This window comes from Trichosurus vulpecula, chromosome 1, assembly GCF_011100635.1.
Source record: "Trichosurus vulpecula isolate mTriVul1 chromosome 1, mTriVul1.pri, whole genome shotgun sequence".
NCBI classification, from domain to species: domain Eukaryota; kingdom Metazoa; phylum Chordata; class Mammalia; order Diprotodontia; family Phalangeridae; genus Trichosurus; species Trichosurus vulpecula.
Window position 1 is genome coordinate 5,317,059 of NC_050573.1, and position 23,444 is coordinate 5,340,502.

The 23,444-nt window shown below is 45.3% G+C and overlaps 1 protein-coding gene across 1 annotated transcript; it reads right to left on the reverse strand.

Annotated features, from left to right (window-relative positions):
* Positions 1–466: 466 nt before the first annotated feature.
* Positions 467–19,339, reverse strand: LOC118845040 (zinc finger protein 135-like). The gene is made up of 10 exons (XM_036753100.1): positions 19,222–19,339; positions 18,577–18,672; positions 17,658–17,859; positions 17,233–17,381; positions 7,998–8,245; positions 7,696–7,816; positions 6,855–6,955; positions 5,059–5,185; positions 4,414–4,509; positions 467–3,125 (listed from the first exon to the last, which is right to left on the reverse strand). Exons 1-10 carry the CDS (start codon positions 19,337–19,339, stop codon positions 1,162–1,164), a joined length of 3,222 nt encoding a protein of 1,073 aa, XP_036608995.1. The 3' UTR covers positions 467–1,161.
* Positions 19,340–23,444: the final 4,105 nt, after the last annotated feature.

Genomic DNA, 23,444 nt, shown 5'->3' on the forward strand with positions numbered 1-23,444 from the left:
TAAGTGCTCATAGTACCTGCTAGCCAACGGCTATAGCCCTGTTACCCCAACAAAGGGACAACAAGGGTAGAGGGGCAATCAAAAATAGCTAGGGGACTTTATGTCATTGAATTACTTTCCCCACACTGGGCTTGGTCATTTACTCATCAGGCAAAAAAGGTAGATATTCTCGAGTTAGTTTCCTGTGGTCAAGCAAGTACTAGACTATGTATCAACAGACCAGTACAACAGTAATAATCGCTGCCCCTATGGAGTCAAGCTCAACTGAATAATACTATTTAGAATAAACCAAAGGTCTAAGTAAAATACGGGTCTAAATTAATGATTTCCCACATTAAAGGTTCCATGTCCTACTTATTCTCCATGCTTACCCTCCTCCCTTCTTGGACTCCCCAGCTTCCCTCAAAAAGGGCTGGAGAGAGGAACAAAACCAACCTACCTTTTAATGATCTGTCAATAAACTTGATAAGCATATCTATGATTTTAATAACAAATGATTACACATTACTTCAAAATTTACAGTGTTTTACATAAAATATCTCAAGACACTGATAAAAAAAATGCTCAATAGGGTTTAGCACAAATCCCTAAGGCACCTAAGTGCTGATCACTTTACAGGCAGCAATTAAATCATTCATAACTAACCAAGCAGCCACCCAACTGTTCTAATTTCACCTTCTTTACTATATTATTGTCTCCACTGTATCTTTCACTTTGGGAGCAGAAGGATATTTAGGAAGTTCTGTACTCTGGCTAAAAGACTAAAGTTTTTCTTTTATTGATAGTCTTTGTTTCTGAACATACTGCTGTCATGCACTACTGACTCTCTCCTTCCCAATAAAGAAATTCCTTTTAACATATATTATCACAGAAAATAAGAGAATACAATGGTTACTTATGAAAGCATAGCCTCCTCTGTCTCTCTAGCCAGTGACTCCTGTATTGAAGAGAAATGAATCATCACTATCAAGTGAAGGGCTTTCCACATGCACTATATTTTTATGATTTCTGTCCAATATCAAGTAAATTTGTGAAGAGTTTCTTCCAAAAATATGGCTTCCATGAGTTTATTAGTTCCTTAGATTTCTCTCCATCATAAATTCTATAAGGTTGAGTAAATATTATAATCTGAAGGAATGTCTTCCCACATTCATTACATTCCTAAGATTTCTCTCTAGCATGCATTTTTTTATGTGATGAAAGACCTGATTTCCGGAGTAAGGTCTTTCCACACTCATTACACACACAAGATTTATCTGTAGTATGAGTCTTTTGATGTCGAGTCAGCACTGTGCTCCTGGGAAAGGCCTTCCCACAATCACTACATTTAAAAGGTTTCTCTCCAGTATGAATGCTGTAGTGTTGTGTAAGAGCTGACTTTTGAGCGAATGCCTTCCTACATACACTGCATTGATGAGGTTTCATTCCTGTATGAGTTTTCTGGTGCTTAGAAAGGTTAGAATTTGATCGGAATGTCTTCCCACATTTATGACATTCATAGGGTTTTTCTCCAGTGTGAATTCTCTGATGTTGAGTCAGTGTTGTGCTCCAGGAAAAAGCTTTCCCACAATAACTGCATTTAAAAGGTTTCTCTCCAGTATGAATTTTGCGGTGTTGTGTAAGAATTGACTTCCGGCTAAAGATCTTTCCACATTCAGTGCATTCATATGGTTTCTCTCCAGTATGAATACTACTGTGTTTTCTAAGACCCGACTTCCAAGAGAATGCCTTTCCACATACATTGCATTCATGAGGTTTCTCCCCACTATGAATGAGACTGTGATAAGTGAGAAGGAACTTCTGAGAGAATGACTTCCCACAAACACTGCATTCATGAGGTTTTATCCCTGTATGCATTCTTTCGTGCTGAGAAAGGCTAGAGCGTGCTCGAAATGTCTTCCCACATTTGTTGCATTCATAGGGTTTCTCCCCTGTATGAATTCTCTGATGATGAGTCAGTGCTGTACTCCAGAAAAAAGCTTTCCCACAATCACTGCACTTATAAGGTTTCTCTCCTGTATGAATGTTGTGATGTTGTTTAAGGGATGACTTTTTTCCAAATGTTTTCCCACATTCATTGCATTCATAGGGTTTCTTTTCGCTATGAATAATACTGTGATTAGTAAGAATGAACTTGTGAGAGAATGTCTTCCCACAAACATTGCATTCGTGAAGCTTTATTCCTGAATGAGTTGCCTGGTGCAGAGAAAGTGCATAGCTTTGTCGGAATGTCTTCCCACATTCGTTGCATTCATAGGGTTTCTCTCCGGTGTGAATTCTCCGATGCTGAATCAGTCCTGAGTTCCAGAAAAAAGTTTTCCCACAATCATTACATTTAAAAAGTTTCTCTCCAGTATGAATCCTATAATGTCTTAAGAGATCTGACTTTCGGTGGAAGGCCCTTCCACATTCATTGCATTCAAAAGGTTTCTCTGTAGAATGAAATATGTAGTGTTGTGTAAGACTTACCTTACGCTGGAAGCCCTTTCCACATTCACGGCATTTATAAAATTTGTTTTTATCTTGAATACTAGAATGTTGATTAAGATCTGTATTCCCACATTTAGTCAACTCAAGACAATTTTTTGCCGTATCAGTTCTCTGGTGCACACTAAGTTCATTATTTGGGAGAAAACAATTCCTACTTTCATGAAGTTTCTCTTCAGCATGAATTCCATATTTTTTAATTCGGTCAAAATCATAACTGAAGGCTTTCTCACATTTGTTAACATCAGAATATTTCTTCTGCCAACAGATTTGATTACATTGCCTTAGGTCTGAAGACATGGTGAAGGTATTTCTCTGACTATCACTTTTATGGAGTTTCATTACTATAGATACTCCTTGTTGTACAAAACTGACTAGCTCTGGGATAGAGGTTTGGTTGGATTTACTATATTCAGAGGCTCTCATTTCATTGGGAAGTCCTGTTTGGGTTACTTTTCCTTTTCTAAAATGTTTCTCCTCATTGTTTTGCTCTTTCTTTAACCTGCCATAATACTTCCAAGCTTTTCTCATCTTGGAAATGCAAGGGTCATTCCACAAGGACCTCTGCTGGGATAAGTCTTCCACAGAAACACTCATATTTACAGTTGACTTCTTGGTATGAGGCATGGCACCTTGATCTGAAAGAAAGGAAAAGTGAAAATAAGCCTTTTCCCTGGATAAATAAACTGTGGTCTGTGCTTTACTGTATAATGTTAACCAGGCTGGGACTTTTTTTTTTTGCTGTTTTCTCTTTTAGAATGCTAAAGTAATCAAGTGCCTTTGATTAAATGTTGCTAGGTGCTAAGCCCCAGGCCCACACTCTTGTGCTGATTAGGAGTGAGGCCTTCAGGCTCTAGAAAAGGTATACAAACTCAGGGGTTAGCATTTTGTTTGGGGCTCTCACTCACTGGAAGAGTGTTGCTGTGGAGGCTCTGGGTGGCCATTAAGAAGTCAGCCAGCTTTGAAAAAAGCCAGATGCTGGTGCCTCTCTGGTAACTATGTATTGCTATGGATAGAATGGTTTGTGTTATTTGCTCTTTTTATATAATGTATGTTTGTAATTCCTGTTTGTTCTGAAATTCAGTGTGCTGGCTTTTCCCCCTGAACTAGGAGAATGATACATGCATGTTTAATTAAAGTGAAACTGTTAACCCCTTACAGCTGCTTTCCTTAGAAAAGCGGATCAAAGAACCTGTGTTGGCAGCACTTCCTGTGTGCTGTTGCTGTTGGTCTTACACAGCTACAGTAGGTACAAGCAACACTGTTCTTACACACTGTCCCCAGTACTCTGGCTGTTGTAAGCGATGTCCCTGTTGTTGTCACATGAAATGAAATGAATTCTTACGCCTTCTAAAATTTCTGTGCATTCACAACGCTTAAACGTTCATAAAGCCCAATAACATTATTAGGTGATTATGGCAAAATTGACCCAAATAAGAAACAAACAATGGAAACACAGCTGATTGCTGACTCTCCCACAACGATATGAACAATATAGTTCGATGGTTTTTACTTTTGTTTTCAGGCAAATTCCTGATCAAATATCACACCTGGCAGTCATGAGATTGTGATCACTGGGTCTAAGAGGAGGAAGTTATGTGGAGCTCCTACACCACAGAATTCCACTTTGCTTTCCAGAAAGACCAAAACAATTCAAAGTTCCACCCACAGTGGAGCAGCATTCCTGCATCCTGAAAGCACCAAGAGAATCTGATCATTTCTATCTGTCCTTATCAAGTGACTGGTATGAAAGGTGACAACATCCAAACAAACTAGAGGAGTGGGGAGAAGCTAGCTATAAGATCTATGCCTGGGAAAAGAGGTCATGACCAAAAAAGTCATGGGGAGGATCACAAATGTAACCATTTTCAGGAGGTGCACAGATGAATATTCAACTGAGTACTGGGCACTCACTCACACACTGACCTGACCAGCAGATTCTTAGGACACTATCCATTGGAACCCCATGGGCTTGCCCTGACTCCAGCTGAGAGATCACATCCACGTTGGAATCTGCAAGGCCTGGTGAAGGGAAATGGCAAAGTGATGAACAAGAATGGTCACCTCACAGCCCACACCACGCAGAGCCCTAGGAACAAGTGAGGAAGTCCCAGGGAGTGTGGGGGATGTGGAGAAACATACAGAAAACATGGGAAGCATGATCGGGTTTGTTTTCCTGGGAAGATACAGGAATGGGACAAAGAATGGAGTTGAGTTCAGAAAGACGATGATTCATTTAGTCTATTCAATACTAAGGTATCTGGGAGCTTTCATGACTTCCAATATTTGCCCTGGGACTTGAGAAAGCCTCCCTGGCCTGAAGGAACAGAGAGCTGGAATGGAATCACACAAAGAAGTCAATTTCCAGACATACAAAGCAAGAGCCCTTCAGCTGAGACCAAGAAGTATAAGCAACCCATCTCTTGGCCACACTCTGATTAACAAATGCTTGTTGTTTTGTTTTCTGAACAGGCCAAAGGATCGGTGCTGAACACTAGACCCAGCTCCAAAAGAAGGAAGCAAATAACCTTTTATGGACAGATCCTAGGTCCCAAGAAGAGCCATCCTTACCCAGGCTGACCAGGTTCCTGTAGTTCTCAAGCATCACCTCCCAGTAGAGCTCCTTCTGGGAAGTGTCCAGGTAGCCCCACTCCTCCCGGGTGAAGTCCACAACCACATCCTTGAACATTACTGATTCCTGAAACAACAAATAAATTTGTACTCATCCAAAGATCATATATCAGATGGACCTAGGAAGGGAGGTAAAGTGGGCATGAATGAGGACTGATTCTTACTACATTCAGGTTTCAGAATGTTCAAAGCCATATCTAAGGCTATACCAGGCTATACCAGATTCTGAATCATGTAACAAATGAATAGTCATTGTTAAGTCAATAAAGATTTATGGAGTGTCTACCCTGTGTCAGGCTCTGTGCTGAGCCCTGGAGACAAAGAAGGCAAAATCAGTCCCTATAGCTCACAGTCCAAAGGGGGAGACAGCATGCACCTGACTACTGACAAACAAGCTCTACACAACACTTTCCTCCCAACCACCTTGGGAAGGTCAGCATTCCTTATCCTTACTTTACAGATGAAAAAATGGAGGCTAAGAAAGGCTTTGTGGATTGTTCATGTTCACGGATAGGATCAGAGCTATGGCTCCTATCCCTGTATCCAGACCCTGTCCAAAGCTCCCTCCAACAGACCATGATGCTTCCTTCTCAACAGCTCAGGTTTCCCTTCAGAAGTCTTCCCACAAAGGCAGCAGAACCAAGCCACAGACCTTTCTTAAGGGCTAACTTTGTGCCAAACACTGGGTTACATGATGCGGATGCAAAGAAAAATCACAATCAGTCCTGAGCAGGTACAGCAAGACACTTGCAGTTAACGGGGAAGGAGTGGAGTTCAGTTCAGGGCTTGAACTGAACCTTGAAGAAATAAATCAATGCATCCAAGAAGGGCAAGGTAAGGGGGGGAAAGCATTCCAGGAAGGGATGGGAAGCAAAGGCAGAGAGAAGAGGTGGGGGGTGGGGGGAAAGGATGTGTGAGGAACAGAAAATAAGCCAGTCTGGATGGACCACAGGAAACATGGAGGACTTTAACACACAAAGACAATGGAAAGATAGGAAGGGTTTAATTTATGCAGAACAGTAAATGCCAAATGGATGATTTTATATTTGATCCTGGAAGGTCCCCCCCCCCCAAAGCCTTGGTTGAGAGAGAGAGAACATTCAAAGAGAATAATGAAGTTCAGAAACAGGGAGGATTTGGGTGGAGATACTGAGTTATCCTGGGACATGGTGAGTTGGAGATGGGACACCTAGTCTAAAAATCATATTTTCACAGTTGTAGATTAAGGAGTGGAACCCATAGCATGGGATGAAACCCCCAAGTGAGAGAGCTTAGAGAGAGAAGGAGGGCCAGGCCAGAGCCTTGGACTAGCCTCTCAGACAGAGGGCATGCCATGGATGCTAACCCAGCAAAGAAGACAGAGAAGGGAGGAGTGTTCAGACATGTAGGAGGAGGGGCAAAAGAGGGAGCAGGGTCAGGAAACTGTCAGGGAAGAGAGGATGAGGCCTGAGAACAGGCCACTGGATTGGGACATTTGGGGAAGGAGTTAGGAGAAACCACAGGGAGCCCCAGAGACAGTCCCCCAGGAGATGCCACCTTTCAGGGTCCCCCCAGCTGCTGAGTCAAGTCAGGTAAACCAGTATGTATTAAGTGCCTACTAGATGCCAGTCAGTTTTTTGGTGATTGAATGGCTGCTTGGCCCCAGGTGCTCTGATGACAGAGAACACTGGAAAAGGGACTTGTCTACACTCTATGACCTGAGATACCATGTCAGGGAAGAGGACAATGCTGCTTACCTGGGGGGGTCTGCTGGTGAGTAATATGGGGCCTATTCTGCGCTCCTTTCTGCTCCCCATTCTGATCTGCACCCAGGCCTCTGGAGTCCCACAGGGTTGAGCTAGAAAGGAAAAGGCAGCCATGAGAGGGGTGGGCCTTCCCCCCTCCCAGCTCCCAAACCTGCCTCTGCCTTGGAAATGCCCACGGTCCTCCCTGCTCCAAGCGACACCAGGGGCAGCTTTTCTGTGTCCACGACTTGGGTCGACTCCATGTGCATTTATGAAGCACCTACTGTATGCCACACTCCATTCTAGGTGCTAGAGATGCCAGGAGAGAAAAAACAAGAGCTTGCCCCTCCCACCCCCACTCCCCACAGCAGTCCAGGGAAATGTCTGGTCATCTGAAGGAGTGGGCAGTGACACTTCGGGGAGTGGGGGGGCGGCCTTGGCTGGGGCTGGAGAGGGGAAGCTGGAGGCTTCTTTTCCAGGGGGTCATAAACCTAAAAATGCAGAGGGTTGGGGGGATGGGAAGGGGAGCGTGAAACCGAATGGGGGGGAGAAGTGTGGGAGCCGAAGGGCATCCATATCAGAGCAGGGGACTGAGGAGCAGAGGGAGGAGGTGATGCGGGGGGTGGGGGGGTGAGGAAGGGGGGAGTTGGGGGAGGGGGGAGGAGGAGAAAATGAAAGGAGAGGTCGGGAGAGAAAATAACGGAAGGGGTCTCGGTCCCGCCTCACTCGCACCCCCCACCCCGGACTCCGGGAGCCGCCGCCTCATTTCAGAGAAGCGCCAACTGAGGAAAGGAGAGGGGATAAAAAGACAGAGAGGGGGTGGGGCGGTGGTCCCAGGAGCGCCCCGCCTCACCTCCTCCCAGACACAGAAGAGGCGCTGCCGCCGCGGAAGGACCAAAAGCTACAAACGCTGCCCGTACGCTGAAGTACTGGAGCGCGAGAACGTTTCCGCTTCTGCGCAGTGCGTCCCTCAGCTGCGGAGGCGCCCATTGGCTACGTCAGGGCATTCTGCCCCGCCCCCCGCCCCCGCCCCCCGCGTGTGGGACCGAGCGCTGCTGCCCCCTCCCCCAACACCTGCGGCTCTCCTGGGTCTAGGCCTCAGCTGGTCCTCCCGGGCCTGCCTGGCTCCGGACTCGGCGCTGACGATCCCTCTGCCCACGGCTCCTCAGCCTCTGTCTCTGGCTCCGGGAAATGGGCCCAGGGCTGCCCCGGGCGATCCAGGAGAAACCCCAGCAGGCGCCTAGATGCCGAGGGGCCCTTTCTGGCTGGCGCTGACCCCGGGGTCAAAGCTGCTGCTAGGCTGTCCAGGGCCCTCCCACCTCGTCGCGCCTTTGGCTTTGCGAGTGATGCCTCCAGGAACACTTCCTTCTCCCCAGTCCGGCCTCCCGACGAGAGACCCCCACCTTCCCCAGCAGGGCGGGGAGACAGCCGAGGAAAGAATGACCTCTGACCTCCCCGGGCCTGCCCGACCCCCCAGGGACATGGGACCTCTGTCCCTGCTTCCCCGAAGAGTATGTGGTCATTGGCATTGGTGTCCCAATCTCTGTACCTGCCCTGTGTCCTTGGACCCTCAGTACAGCCATGGCAAGTCCGGAACCTCATTACCCTCACTGCACAGAGGGGAAACTGAGGCAAACTTGTTGCAATGTCTGGTGCTAGACCTGAATCCTGGTCCCACGCTCCCCCCTGCTGCCACCCATGCCCATCTTCAGAGAGCCTCCTGACCTTGATGCCATCCCTACTAAGGGTACCCCCCTGCCCCCTGCCCCTCTCTTGTCCCCCAACACTCATTACCTGATAATAACATTCAGTGCTCCTGCCTGCTCTAGGTCAGACTTGGTGCTGTGTGAGCTTCAGGGCCAATAATATGTTCCCATGGCCATTCCTGGGGTCCTTTTTATAGCTTTCCAGTATTAAAAGCACTTGTGTCACCACATCCTGCAAACAAAATAAACCCTTTGACCAGCCTGGGGAACAGGGAGGGGAAAGGGCTTTCCTTGGATTCTCTCCCCCTGAAGTGTCCCAGGCAGGTCTGTAGAAGGGGCTTAAAGGTTTGGATAATTGACTGAGACGTTCCCAGCTGAGAACATTGGACTCTATCACAGAAATCATTGTGTAGGTATCCTGTTGTTGTGTTCAGAGATCAGCTTCCCAGTTAATCTTGGCCAAGGCCTGGCCAGCTGGGAGCTTGTCTGAAAACTCCAGCTGTTTGATTGAAGCCTTCCAGAACTCTGTGATTGACTGGTGGAGACCACCTAGATCAGGTCATGGCATCCAGGGAAGGGAGGCAGGGTCTGGGGAGGCCCAAGAAAGTGTAGGAAGGAAGCAGGCTGTTAGCACAGCCTTTCCAGAGGCCATGGGGAGAGGGGGTGATTATACTCCTCCTAGCAAGAGGTGCAAAGAGCACATCTCCCCTTCCCCTGAACCTTTTCAGCTGTAACCCCAGCAGGAAAAGCTCCTTACTACATTTTTCACAAAGGCCATTAGCCTAACTGTTTAAACCAGACCAAAGAAACAGTATTTTTTTGTCAATCTCTTAGTTAATATGTATTTATGAAACTTCAAGATAACCCTTCCTCAAATCTCCTTTTCCAAAACTCTGTCACCCTTTTGCTTTCAAGCCCTCCAACCACACTGAGTTAGTGCAAAGAGACTCCAACATTTCTTCAACTTTCTGCCCATTCTGCTCACATCCAGGCTTGGTTAAAGCTCTTCCAAACCAAACCTCTCTTGTTCCCTTAGCCTAGGCTTCCCTTATGGTTTTCTACTTTCTTAATTCCTTTAGTCTTAAAGATTGTCTACAGACCTAATCTTCATTCACTCCACTGAATTTTTCCTTCCCAATTTAAAACCAATTAATCAGTTGAAGAGGATTCTGGGAAGATGGCAGATTGGGTCAGAAAACTTTCAGCTATCCAAATTTCCCTCACAAAAAAAGAGAGAACACCTCACAGGGATGGTGCAGCTGCAGAAATAAACAGAAGTCAGGGTAAAGCAGTTGTCCTCAGACAATCTGAGAAATCCCCAGGAAAGACCCGACCTCCAGGGGCCAAAGTTGGGTCAGAATGAAGTGCAAACACTTTCAAGCCAACTCTGCAGAATCAACAAACAACAGCCCCTGTGGGCACCTGAGTGGAGAGGCAGCCTCAGAAGCTTTCACCTCAAGGATAGCATGGGGGTCTGAAGGTTTAGTTTCTAGTTCTTGAGTGTCACAGATTCCTGTAAGCAGAATGACTTTAGAGAAGAAATCATCGTCCTTCTTCTCAAAGTTAACATCTTTTCTGCTAGAGAGGTATTCATTTACTCATCCTCATCACAGGCACTTTTGGATTCAACTAAATCAAATATAGCTGTATAATCACTAATGTTATCCATCTAAAACTTCAGCTTTCTCACAAGGACCATTAACGGCTGGGATCTCAAATTTCAGGGCTCGCTGTTATCCATTAGAAAAGTGACGGTGAGACTACATCTGTTAGGATGTGATTGTGAACATCATTTTGGTTCAATGAAATCTAAATAAATCAATAAAAGTTCTGAAAATGTTACAAAGTTTACAAGTTCCCCCAAACTCATAAAAATACTTTTAAAAACATCAAAATCATAATTTTGAAATTCTCAGTAGAGAAATTAGTCTTGTTAAAAAAGTTCTCTAATTATCTCTGCAATTTCCAACTTAGTCAGTTTTGGCAAGATAGAGAAAAAAGGAACTTGTCTTCTCTGAAGACTTTTGAAAGTTCTACTTTTTTCAGTCTTTTTACCTTGGTTAACCTGTCAAAAAGAAAAAGCATAGGTTTGGACATACAAGAAGATACAGGAATGGGAGGGCAGATTGAGAGAGGCAGTGATCAGGAGCAAAATACAGGTGAAGAGGGAAAGGGCAAAAGGAGAGAAAAGTATAAAAGGGGGAAAATAAGACAAAGAGAAAGAGATAATAATCATAACAGTGAATGTGAATGGGATGAACTCTCCCATAAAACAGAAGTGGATAGTAGAATGGATTAAAAGCCATAATCCTACAATATGTTGTTTACAAGAAACGCATTTGAAGCAGAGAGATACAGAGAGAATAAAGGTAAAAGGCTGGAACAGGATGTATTATGCTTCCATTGAAGCAAAAACAAAAAAGCAGGGTAGCAATCCTGATCTCAGACAAAGCAAAAGCAAAAATAGATCTAATTAAAAGAGATAAGGAAGGAAGCTACATGTTGTTAAAAGGTACCACAGACAATGAAGCAATATCACTCCCAAACATATATGCACCAAGTGGTACACTATCCAAATTCTTAGGGGAGAAGTTAAGTGAGTTACAGAAAAAAATAGAATCAAGACTTCAAGATGGGTAAAAATGGTAGGGGTAATGTCTTTTGACTGGAATACGAGTTGGATTTAAATGAGATAGAGTTGTGCAAAGTCACTGGCCTCACTCTCTTCCAGAGTCATTGAAGTCAAACTCAAAACAATTGGCAATTGCTTGGGATGCAGTATATGACCTCGATTTCTGACCAAGCTTAGGACTCCACAGTGGCTGTTTCAGCCACTTTCATGGCCCATTGGAACTGGAATTGTTCACATCTACATACTCCACCAGGGAATGATGAGTAGACACCTCCTGACTCACCAATGGGTTTGAGGCCTATGAGTTATTCTCAAACTGCTTTAGCCTCTCTGCTGAAACAGTTCACTGGGGTGTGGCCATTGCACATGCTGTAGCTTCTTGGAGCCACAGGTGAGAGTTGGTGGCAAGTGGAAAACAAAAGTAGAAAACAGGCCTGAAAAAGGGTTCAGCAGCTCTTGGACCAGAAGTAACTTTTCCCTCAAAACCCACACATCCCAGTGAACTTAACTTGATGGGAATGGGTGGGTTTAATCCAGGAGATCACTATATACATTACTGGAGGCAAAAATCCCTTAGAAGAAATGGAATAGCCCTCATGGTCAATAAAAAGGTCAGAAAAGCAGTACTGGGGTATGATCTCAAAAATGACAAAATTATATCTGTTTGAATGCAAGGCAAACTGTTCAACATCACAGTAATAGAAGCCTGTGCTCCAACCGGTGATGCTGAAGAAGCCAAAGCTGATCAATCCTACGAAGACCTACAACAACTTCTAGAAATAACACCAACAACGTCATAGAGGATTGAAATGCTAAAGCAGGAAATCACAAGATAATTGGAATATTAGGCAAGTTTGGCTCTGGAGAAGGAAATGGCAAGCTGCTCCTGTGCCTTTGCCAAGAAAACCCCAACTGGGGTCATGAAGAGTTGAACAAGACTGAAGCAACTCAACAACAACGCATCATTATTGTTCTTAGGATTTGGGGTGATGGAATAGTTTGCCATTTCCTTTTCCATGTCAGGAGGAAACTGAGGTAAACAGAGTTAAGTGACCTACTCAAGGTCATGTAGCTAGTCAGTGTCTAAGCTCAGATTTGAACTCAGAAAGATGATTCTACCTGGCCCCAGACTGGCACTCTGCCCACTGAGATACCCAGCTGCCCTAAAACGGGCTAAATCTAAGACAAAGATAGTGGGGATTTAACAGAAGCAGAAGACATTAAAAAGAGGTGGCAAGAACATACAGAACTACACAAGAAAGAGCCTAACATCAGCGATAACCATGATGGTGTGGTTGCTGATCTAGAGCCAGACATCATGGAAAATAAAGTTAAGTGGGCCTTAGGAAGGACTATTAACCATGGATCCAGTGGAGGTGATGCAGTTCCAACTGAGCTATTTAAAACCCCAGAAGATGTGAAAGTGCTACACTCCACCTGGCAGTAAACTTGGAAAACTCAACAGTGGCCACTGGATTTTTTTAAAAAAGTTTTTCTCCCAATCTTAAAGAAGGGCAATGCCAAAGAATGTTCACGTTACCAAAAAAGTTGCACTCATTTCACGTACCAGCAAGGTTGTGCTTAAGATTCTGCAAGCTAGACTTAAGCAATAGGCAAACCAAGAAGAGCAGAATGGCTTTCAAAGTGGCAGAGGAACTAGAGACCAAATTGCTATCACTTGCTGGATTATGGAGAAAGCAAGGGAATTCCAGAAGAACATCTACTTCTGCCTCATTGACTACACAATTTGACTGCATGGCTCAAAAGAGAAAAATAGGGAAACTACACTTTTGTGTCAGCCACATTAATCAATACAGTTTTAGACTACTTAAAGTAACTAGAGAATATGAGGTTGGAATATTTCTGTGGTGTAGGAAATGAGTTGGGGAACTTTACATATATATGTAAACACATATATCACACACACACATATATATATATATATATATATATATATATATATATATAAACATACATATACATCTTTGTGTGTATGTGTGTGGATCTGTGCTTAATTTGACCTTCAGGGGGAAGGGCAAGGAAGGGAGGAAAAGAACAAAGTAAGAAGTGCACAGCAGAGAACAAATAAAACTTACAAGGAAGCAAAGATGGACAGCTCTGAACACAATGTGTAGTATTTACTATGTAGGATTTCTTGAAATGGAAATTTATTGCTGTATATTTTGAATCCTCTCTTACATTCTGCAGTGAACATGGTAATGCTTATTTTTCTTTTCTCATTTTGTATTTAACTTTTAATATTTAAGTTTATAATGGGTCACTGTTTCTGAGTATTTGCGTACCTTTTCTATTTAAGTTTTAGCATTTAAATTTGTTTTCTAATAGTGTATTTAAGTTTGAAATAAATTAATAATAATAGAAAAAATAAAATTTGCCCAGTTAAAAAAAGTATTCTCAACTTGCAGGACACAGTCATGAACACCTGACTTGCTGTTCCTTAAACACAACATTCCATGGCCCACTTGTATGTTTTCATTGGATGTCATCCATCATGTTTTCTCTCATTTTCCCCTTTTCTGCCTTCCTGGAAGCCTCGGGCCACATCCTGCCCTTCACAGGAGGCTTTCCTGGTCCCTTCAGGGGCTGGTTACTTGAGATGACTTTCCATCTGCTAGGTAGCATCTTTTATGGACCTAACTAGTTTCAGGTTGCCTCTCCTATTATAATGTAGGATCCTGGAGGGCAGGGAGTGCTTGTGCTGTTCCTTCTGCTTCCTGCACTTGGTTGGTTGTTGTCCTTTGTTCTCTAAGAGGACCAAAATGAAATCACTGTGCTAGAGTCAAGATATAGTGTCCAACTGTGGCTGTCTAGAACCATACAAGCTCAGCGTGTTCTACCACAGGTCAGGCACAAATAGTCCATGTGAACATTTGAGGTGGATTCTCAAAATTTGTGCATCTCGTTATTCTTTTGAGCTAGTTCAATTCTGCTTTGCTCTTAGAGTACAGCACCTTCTCTAATGTGGGCATGCCATGCTGGGCAGTCCTGTACCAGTGTTTCCCATGTCACATAATCAATTCCAAAGTTCTTAAGAGAGACCTTGAAAGTGTCCTTGTATGGCTTCTTCTGAGTGCTTGCCCTGTGTGAGTTCTCCATAAAATAATCTTTTTGGCAAGCATACATTTTGCATTCAAACAACATGGCCAACCCATTGGAGCTGTGCTCTCTGAAGTAGAATTGGAATGCTTGCAGTTTACTTTGAGAAAGGACCTCAGTGTCTGCTATCTTATCCTGCCAGGTGATCTTCAGAATCTTCCTAAGATAATTCAAATGGAAGTGATTCAGTTTCCTGGTGTGACACTGGTAGACTGTCCAGGTTTCACAGGCATATAACAATGAAATGGTGAATAAAGTCTTGTGGTCTAATTCATGGAAGGCACAGGCTATACCAGGACAAAACAAACAATCTCCACCCTCTAGGAGCTTTCATTTCCCTGGTATACATAATACAAAAACATAAATCAAAGATGATTTGAAGAGGAAAAGAGGAGTGACTGGAGGCATTAGGAAAGGCATCCAGGTAAATCAGTCCTAGAGTTATACTTGAGGCAGCATTATGGTGATGTGAATAGAGATCTGGAACTGGAATCAGGAAGACTCAAGTTTAAATCTGACCTCAGACACTGTGTGACCTTGATCAAGTCACTCAATCTCAGTCAGCCTCAGTTTTCTCAAATGAAAAATGCAGATTGTTATAAGCAATAAATATCTGTAAAGTCCTTAGCACCACGGGGTCAAAAACTGTCTAATCTACAAGAAAATGAGGCAGAGCTCTGAGCCAACACCATTTTATTAGTGTTCAAGGCCCCCTCGATTGAAGTGGACCTCAGATCTTCCTCACAATCTGAGGTGTCCCCTGTCTCCAGGTTCTTTGTTTTATAGTGCTGGATAGCCAGATGACACAAAACAGGCAATGTAAAAATACAGTCTCATTGGTTGAAAGAACTATATCTTTATCATCTAGTAGAATCTTCAGTTCATGCCTACAATGACTGGTAGAGTATGTCCAAATATGCACAGAGTTGATGGCCACTGGCTGGCCCATGTTGGGTAAGCTGCTTAAGTGCTCATAGTACCTGCTAGCCAACTGCTATAGCCCTGTTACCCCAACAAAGGGACAACAAGGGTAGAGGGGCAATCAAAAATAGCTAGGGGACTTTATGTCATTGAATTACTTTCCCCACACTGGGCTTGGTCATTTACTCATCAGGCAAAAAAAGGTAGATATTCTCGAGTTAGTTTCCTGTGGTCAAGCAAGTACTAGACTATGTATCAACAGACCAGTACAACAGTAATAATCGCTGCCCCTATGGAGTCAAGCTCAACTGAATAATACTATTTAGAATAAACCAAAGGTCTAAGTAAAATACGGGTCTAAATTAATGATTTCCCACATTAAAGGTTCCATGTCCTACTTATTCTCCATGCTTACCCTCCTCCCTTCTTGGACTCCCCAGCTTCCCTCAAAAAGGGCTGGAGATATCTATGATTTTAATAACAAATGATTACACATTATGGTACTTCAAAATTTACAGTGTTTTACATAAATTATCTCAAGACACTGATAAAAAAAATGTTCATGGAATAGGGTTTAGCACAAAGCCCTAAGGCACCTGAGTGCTGATCACTTTACAGGCAGCAATTAAATCATTCATAACTAACCAAGCAGCCACCCAACTGTTCTAATTTCACCTTCTTTACTATGTTATTGTCTCCACTGTACCGTTCACTTTTGGAGCAGAAGGATATTTAGGAAGTTCTGTACTCTGGCTGAAAGACTAAAGTTTTTCTTTTACTGATGGTCTCCTTGTTTTTGGACATACTGCTGTCACGCACTACTGACTCTCCCCTTCCCAACAAAGAACTCCCTTTTAACAAATATTATCACAGAAAATAAGAGAACACATTAATTACTTATGAAAGTATAGCCTCCTCTGTACCTCTAGTCAGTGACTCCTGTATTGAAGAGAAATGAATCATCACTATCAAGTGAAGGGCTTTCCACATGCACTATATTTTTAAAGTAAATTTGTCGAAGTCTCTTCCAGACAAAAGTATGGCTTCCATGAGTTTATTAGTGAAGTTTCTCTCCAAAATAAATTCTATAAGGTTGAGTAAATATTACAAAGTGAAGGAAATGTCTCCCCACATTCATTACATTCCTAATATTTCTCCCCAGCATGTACTTTTTTTTAAAAATCTTAATGTGCTATGTAAACAGTTCTTAGACTACATTCAAAGCTCTGTCTTAGCTCATTTCAGTATCTTACTTGTCTGCTATATTTCAGCTCAAGTAGAATACCAGAGTCCCTTATTCTTGTCATAGCTTGTCCCATCTTCTTGTCTCAAGATATGAAGGGCCCATGCCTGGATGGATTCCATGAATGAAATGCCCATGCCTGTTGGATTTCCATTTTACTACCTATTTCAGTTGCTAAAGTCCATTTCTTTCCTCAATATCCTTTTTTAAAAACATTTTCAGTTTTCAATGTACGTTTCCATAAGTTTTAAATTTTCTCCCCCTCCCTTCGTACTCCCTTCGTGAGATGGCATGCAACCCCATATGTGCTCTATACATACATCTGTATTAAACAGATTTTCACATTAGTCATGTTGCATAGAGCAATTATAACGAATGGGAGAAACCTTGAGAAAGAAAACAAAAGAGAACAGTCTGCTTCACTCTGCATGTGGATGGCATTTTCCATCACGAGTCCTATGGAAAAGTTTTAGGTCTTTGCAGTGCTGAGAAGGGCTAAGTGTATCAAAGTCAGTCCTTGAGCACTGTGGCTGTTACTGTGTACAATGTTCTCCTGGTTCTGCTCATTTCACTCAGCATCGGTTCATACATGTCTTTCCCAGTTTTCCTGAAGTCTGCCTGCTCAGCATTCCTTATAGCACAATAGTATTCCATTACATTCATATACTACAACTTGTTCAGCCATTCCCCAATTGATGGGCATACTCTCAAGTTCCAGTTCTTGGCCACCACATAAAGAGTTAGCATGTATTTTTTTATGTGTCGAAAGACCTGCTTTCCGGAGGAAGGTCTTTCCACATTCATTGCACTCAAATGATTTCTCTCTCATATGAGTTCTCTGATGTCGAGTCAGTGTTGCGCTCCTAGGAAAGGCTTTCCCACAATCACTGCATTTAAAAGGTTTCTCTCCAGTATGAATGCTGTAGTGGTGTGTAAGAGCTGACTTTTGAGAGAAGGCCTTCCTACATACACTGCATTCATGAGGTTTTACTCCTGTATGAGTTCTCTGGTGCTCAGAAAGGTTAGACCTTGATCGAAATGTCTTCCCACATTCATTACATTCATAGGGTTTTTCTCCAGTATGAATTCTCTGATGTCGAGTCAGTGTTGAGCTCCAGAAAAAGGCTTTCCCACAATCACTGCATTTAAAAGGTTTCTCTCTATTATGAATTCTGTAGTGTTGTGTAAGATCTGACTTCTGGCAAAAGATCATTCCACACTCAGTGCATTCGTATGGTTTCTCTCCAGTATGAACACTACTGTGCTTGGTAAGACCAGACGTCCGAGAGAATGCCTTTCCACCTGGGTCATCCCACAAGAACCTTTGCTGGGACAAGTCTTCCACAGAAACACTCGGCTTTGGAGTTGACTCATCGGTATGACGCACGGCGCCCCAATCTGAGAGAAAGAAAAGGTGAAAAGAAGCCTTTTCCTTGGATGAATAAACTTTGGTCTCTGCCTCACTGTCCCCAGTATTCTGGCTGTTGTAAGCGATGTCCCTGTTGTTGTCACATGAAATGAAATGAATTCTTATGCCTTCTAAAATTTCTGTGCATTCACAACGCTTAAACGTTCATAAAGCCCAATAATAATATTAGGTAGATATGGCAAAATTGACCCAAATAAGAAACAAACAATGGAAACACAGCTGATTGCTGACTCTCCCACAACGATATGAACAACATAATTTGATGTTTTTTGCTTTTGTTTTCAGGTAAATTCCTGATCAAATATCACACCTGGGAGTCATGAGATTGTGATCACTGGGTCTAAGAGGAGGAAGTTATGTGGAGCTCCTACACCACAGAATTCCACTTTGCTTTCCAAAAAGATCAAAACAATTCAAAGTTCCACCCACAGTGGAGCAGCATTCCTGCATCCTGAAAGCACCAAGAGAATCTGATCATTTCTATCTGTCCTTATCAAGTGACTGGTATGAAAGGTGACAACATCCAAACAAACTAGAGGAGTGGGGAGAAGCTAGCTATAAGATCTATGCCTAGGAAAAGAGGTCATGACCAAAAAAGTCATGGGGAGGATCACAAATGTAACCATTTTCAGGAGGTGCACAGATGAATATTCAACTGAGTACTGGGCACTCACTCACACACTGACCTGACCAGCAGATTCTTAGGACACTATCCATTGGAACCCCATGGGCTTGCCCTGACTCCAGCTGAGAGATCACATCCATGCTGGAATCTGCAAGGCCTGGTGAAGGGAAATGGCAAAGTGATGAACAAGAATGGTCACCTCACAGCCCACACCACGCAGAGCCCTAGGAGCAAGTGAGGAAGTCCCAGGGAGTGTGGGGGATGTGGAGAAACATACAGAAAACATGGGAAGCATGATCGGGTTTGTTCTTCTGGGAAGATGCAGGAATGGGACAAAGAATGGAGTTGAGTTCAGAAAAACAATGATTCATTTGGTCTATTCAATACTAAGGTATCTGGGAGCTTTCATGACTTCCAGTATTTGCCCTGGGACTTGAGAAAGCCTCCCTGGCCTGAAGGAACAGAGAGCTGGAATGGAATCACACAAAGAAGTCAATTTCCAGACATACAAGGCAAGAGCCCTTCAGCTGAGACCAAGAAATATAAGCAACCCATCTCTTGGCCACACTCTGATTAACAAATGCTTGTTGTTTTGTTTTCTGAACAGGCCAAAGGATCGGTGCTGAACACTAGACCCAGCTCCAAAAGAAGGAAGCAAATAACCTTTTATGGACAGATCCTAGGTCCCAAGAAGAGCCATCCTTACCCAGGCTGACCAGGTTCCTGTAGTTCTCAAGCATCACCTCCCAGTAGAGCTCCTTCTGGGAAGTGTCCAGGTAGCCCCACTCCTCCCGGGTGAAGTCCACAACCACATCCTTGAACATTACTGATTCCTGAAACAACAAATAAATTTGTACTCATCCAAAGATCATATATCAGATGGACCTAGGAAGGGAGGTAAAGTGGGCATGAATGAGGATCGATTCTTACTACATTCAGGTTTCAGAATGTTCAAAGCCAGATCTTTAGTAGTCGTTACCACATATCTAAGGCTATACCAGATTCTGAATCATGTAACAAATGAATAGTCATTGTTAAGCCAATAAAGATTTATGGAGTGTCTACCCTGTGTCAGGCTCTGTGCTGAGCCCTGGAGACAAAGAAGGCAAAATCAGTCCCTACAGCTCACAGTCCAATGGGGGAGACAGCATGCACCTGACTACTGACAAACAAGCTCTACACCTCTACACAACACTTTCCTCCCAACCACCTTGGGAAGGTCAGCATTCCTTATCCTTACTTTACAGATGAAAAAATGGAGGCTAAGAAAGGCTCTGTGGATTGTTCATGTTCACAGATAGGATCAGAGCTATGGCTCCTATCCCTGTACCCAGACCCCGTCCAAAGCTCCCTCCACCAGACCATGATGCTTCCTTCTCAACAGCTCAGGTTTCCCTTCAGAAGTCTTCCCACACAGGCAGCAGAACCAAGCCACAGACCTTTGTTCAGGGCTAACTTTGTGCCATACACTGGGTTACATGATGCGGATGCAAAGAAAAATCACAATCAGTCCTGAGCAGGTACAGCAAGACACTTGCAGTTAACGGGGAAGGAGTGGAGTTCAGTTCAGGGCTTGAACTGAACCTTGAAGAAATAAATCAATGCACCCAAGAAGGGCAAGGTAAGGGGGGGAAAGCATTCCAGGAAGGGATGGGAAGCAAAGGCAGAGAGAAGAGGTGGGGGGTGGGGGGAAAGGATGTGTGAGGAACAGAAAATAAGCCAGTCTGGATGGACCACAGGAAACATGGAGGACTTTAACACACAAAGACAAGGGAAAGGTAGGAAGGGTTTAATTTATGCAGAACAGTAAATGCCAAATGGATGATTTTATATTTGATCCTGGAAGGTCCCCCCCCTCCCCCCGAAGCCTTGGTTGAGAGAGAGAGAACATTCAAAGAGAATAATGAAGTTCAGAAACAGGGAGGATTTGGGTGGAGATACTGAGTTATCCTGGGACATGGTGAGTTGGAGATGGGACACCTAGTCTAAAAATCATATTTTCACAGTTGTAGATTAAGGAGTGGAACCCATAGCATGGGATGAAACCCCCAAGTGAGAGAGCTTAGAGAGAGGAGGAGGGCCAGGCCAGAGCCTTGGACTAGCCTCTCAGACAGAGGGCATGCCATGGATGCTAACCCAGCAAAGAAGACAGAGAAGGGAGGAGTGTTCAGACATGTAGGAGGAGGGGCAAAAGAGGGAGCAGGGTCAGGAAACTGTCAGGGAAGAGAGGATGAGGCCTGAGAACAGGCCACTGGATTGGGACATTTGGGGAAGGAGTTAGGAGAAACCACAGGGAGCCCCAGAGACAGTCCCCCAGGAGATGTCACCTTTCAGGGTCCCCCCAGCTGCTGAGTCAAGTCAGGTAAACCAGCATGTATTAAGTGCCTACTAGATACCAATCAGTTTTTTAGTGATTGAATGGCTGCTTGGCCCCAGGTGCTCTGATGACAGAGAATACTGGAAAAGGGACTTGTCTACACTCTATGACCTGAGACACCATGTCAGGGAAGAAGACAATGCTGCTTACCTGGGGGGGCCTGCTGGTGAGTAACATGGGGCCTATTCTGCGCTCCTTTCTGCTCCTCATTCTGATCTGCACCCAGGCCTCTGGAGTCCCACAGGGTTGAGCTAGAAAGGAAAAGGCAGCCATGAGAGAGGTGTGCCCTTCCCCCCTCCCAGCTCCCAAACCTGCCTCTGCCTTGGAAATGCCCACAGTCCTCCCTGCTCCAAGTGACACCAGGGGCAGCTCTTCTGTGTCCAGGACTTGGGTCAACTCCAGGTGCATTTATGAAGTGCCTACTGTATGCCACACTCCATTCTAGGTGCTAGAGATGCCAGGAGAGAAAAAACAAGAGCTTGCCCCTCCCACCCCCACTCCCCACAGCAGTCCAGGGAAATGTCTGGTCATCTGAAGGAGTGGGCAGTGACACTTCGGGGAGGGGGGGGCGGCCTTGGCTGGGGCTGGAGAGGGGAAGCTGGAGGCTTCTTTTCCAGGGCCTCAGAACTCTAGAAATGCAGGGGGTTCGGGGATTACCGGGGGGAGGGTTGTGGGGACCCAAGGTCCTCCATGTTAGGGGCGGGGATTGGGGGAGCAGGAGGAAGTGAGCGGGGAGGGAAGGGAAGAGGAGCCGGGCATGGGCGGGGAGAAATGTGTTAGAGGGGAAAACGGGGTGAGGAGAGAGGGGGGAGGGGGAAATAAAGGAGGAGTGGTAGGAAAGGAGGGGGAAAAGGAAAAGGGAGGGGGCGGGGCTGTTCCTCCTCACTGACCCCCCCCCCAGGATCCAGGAACCTTTAGCCCATTTCAGAGAGGAGCCAACTGAGGCGAGGAGAGCGGGCTGGGGTCCCGGGCGCCCGGCCCCTCCTCGGGCCCCCCTAGACACCGCTCTGCCCACCTCACCTGGGCCCCAGGATAAGCGCTGCCTGCCAGGGGAGTCCAGATAACTTCAAGGCAAATAACTTCCGGGTCTGCGCAGTCTCTCCCTCGGCCAGGAAGGCGCTCATTGGCCCCCCTGGGGGCATGGCTTCTCCCCTTTTCCCCGGCCCCGCCCCCTCCTCCCAGTTTCAACAGAGTCGGAGATGGGCTCCCCGCCCCTCCCAGAGAAGCCGAGAACTTCGAGCCAATCAGATGCGCCGCCCCTTCCGCGGCCCCGCCCCTCCTTCCCCCTCCCCACCCTCCACCCGCCCCCTCCACTGTCCTGAGCGGGATCAGGATCTTCCCCTGGGTTCCATCCACTCCGGACTCAGTGCTGAAGGTTCCTCTGCCCATTGTTCCTCTCCGTCACGTGGGGCCTCCTGGAGCGCTGAGGGAGGCGCCTCAGCCTCAGTCTCTGACTCCCAGAAATGGGCCCAGGGCTGCCCTGGGGCCAGCGCAAGCCATTGCGGCCTCCTCGGCATCTGGTCGTTTGCTGGGGTCAGTCCAGGATCGCCCGGGGTTCTGGAGCTGGTTCTGGCGGGGCAGGCTCCCCCACCCCGCCGCGCCTTTGGCTTCGCAGGTGCTTCCTTCCGGAGCACCCCCTTCGCCCCAGTCCTGCCTCCCGAGGAGAGACCCTCACCTTCCCCAAGGCGAGGGAGACAGCTGAGGAAGGAATGACATCTGACCTCCCCACATGTGCCACCTTCCCGCCCCACCCCAGCCCGCTTCCCAGAAAAGCACCTGGTCACTGGCATTGGTTTGCCAAGCTCTGTGCACTCCCTGTGTCCTTGGACCTCAGAACAGCCCTGACAAATCCCAGCCCTCATTGCACGGAGTGGAAACTGAGGCACACAATATTCAAGGCTCCTGCCTGCTGTAGGTCAGACTTGGTGCTGTGTGAGCTTCAGGGCCAATAATATGTTCCCATGGCCATTCCTGGGGTCCTTTTTACAGCTTTCCAGTATTAAAAGCACTTGTGTCACCACATCCTGCAAACAAAATAAACCCTTTGACCAGCCTGGGGAACAGGGAGGGGAAAGGGCTTTCCTTGGATTTTGTCCCCCTGAAGTGTCCCAGCCAGGTCTGTAGAAGGGGCTTAAAGGTTTGGATAATTGACTGAGACGTTCCCAGCTGAGAACATTGGACTCTATCACAGAAATCATTGTGTAGACATCCTGTTGTTGTGTTCAGAGATCAGCTTCCCAGTTAATCTTGGCCAAGGCCTGGCCAGCTGGGAGCTTGTCTGAAAACTCCAGCTGTTTGATTGAAGCCTGGTGGAGACCACCTAGATCAGGTCATGGCAACCAGGGAAGGGAGGCAGGGTCTGGGGAGGCCCAAGAAAGTGTAGGAAGGAAGCAGGCTGTTAGCACAGCCTTTCCAGAGGCCATGGGGAGAGGGGGTGATTATACTCCTCCTAGCAAGAGGTGCAAAGAGCACATCTCCCCTTCCCCTGAACCTTTTCAGCTGTAACCCCAGCAGGAAAAGCTCCTTACTACATTTTTCACAAAGGCCATTAG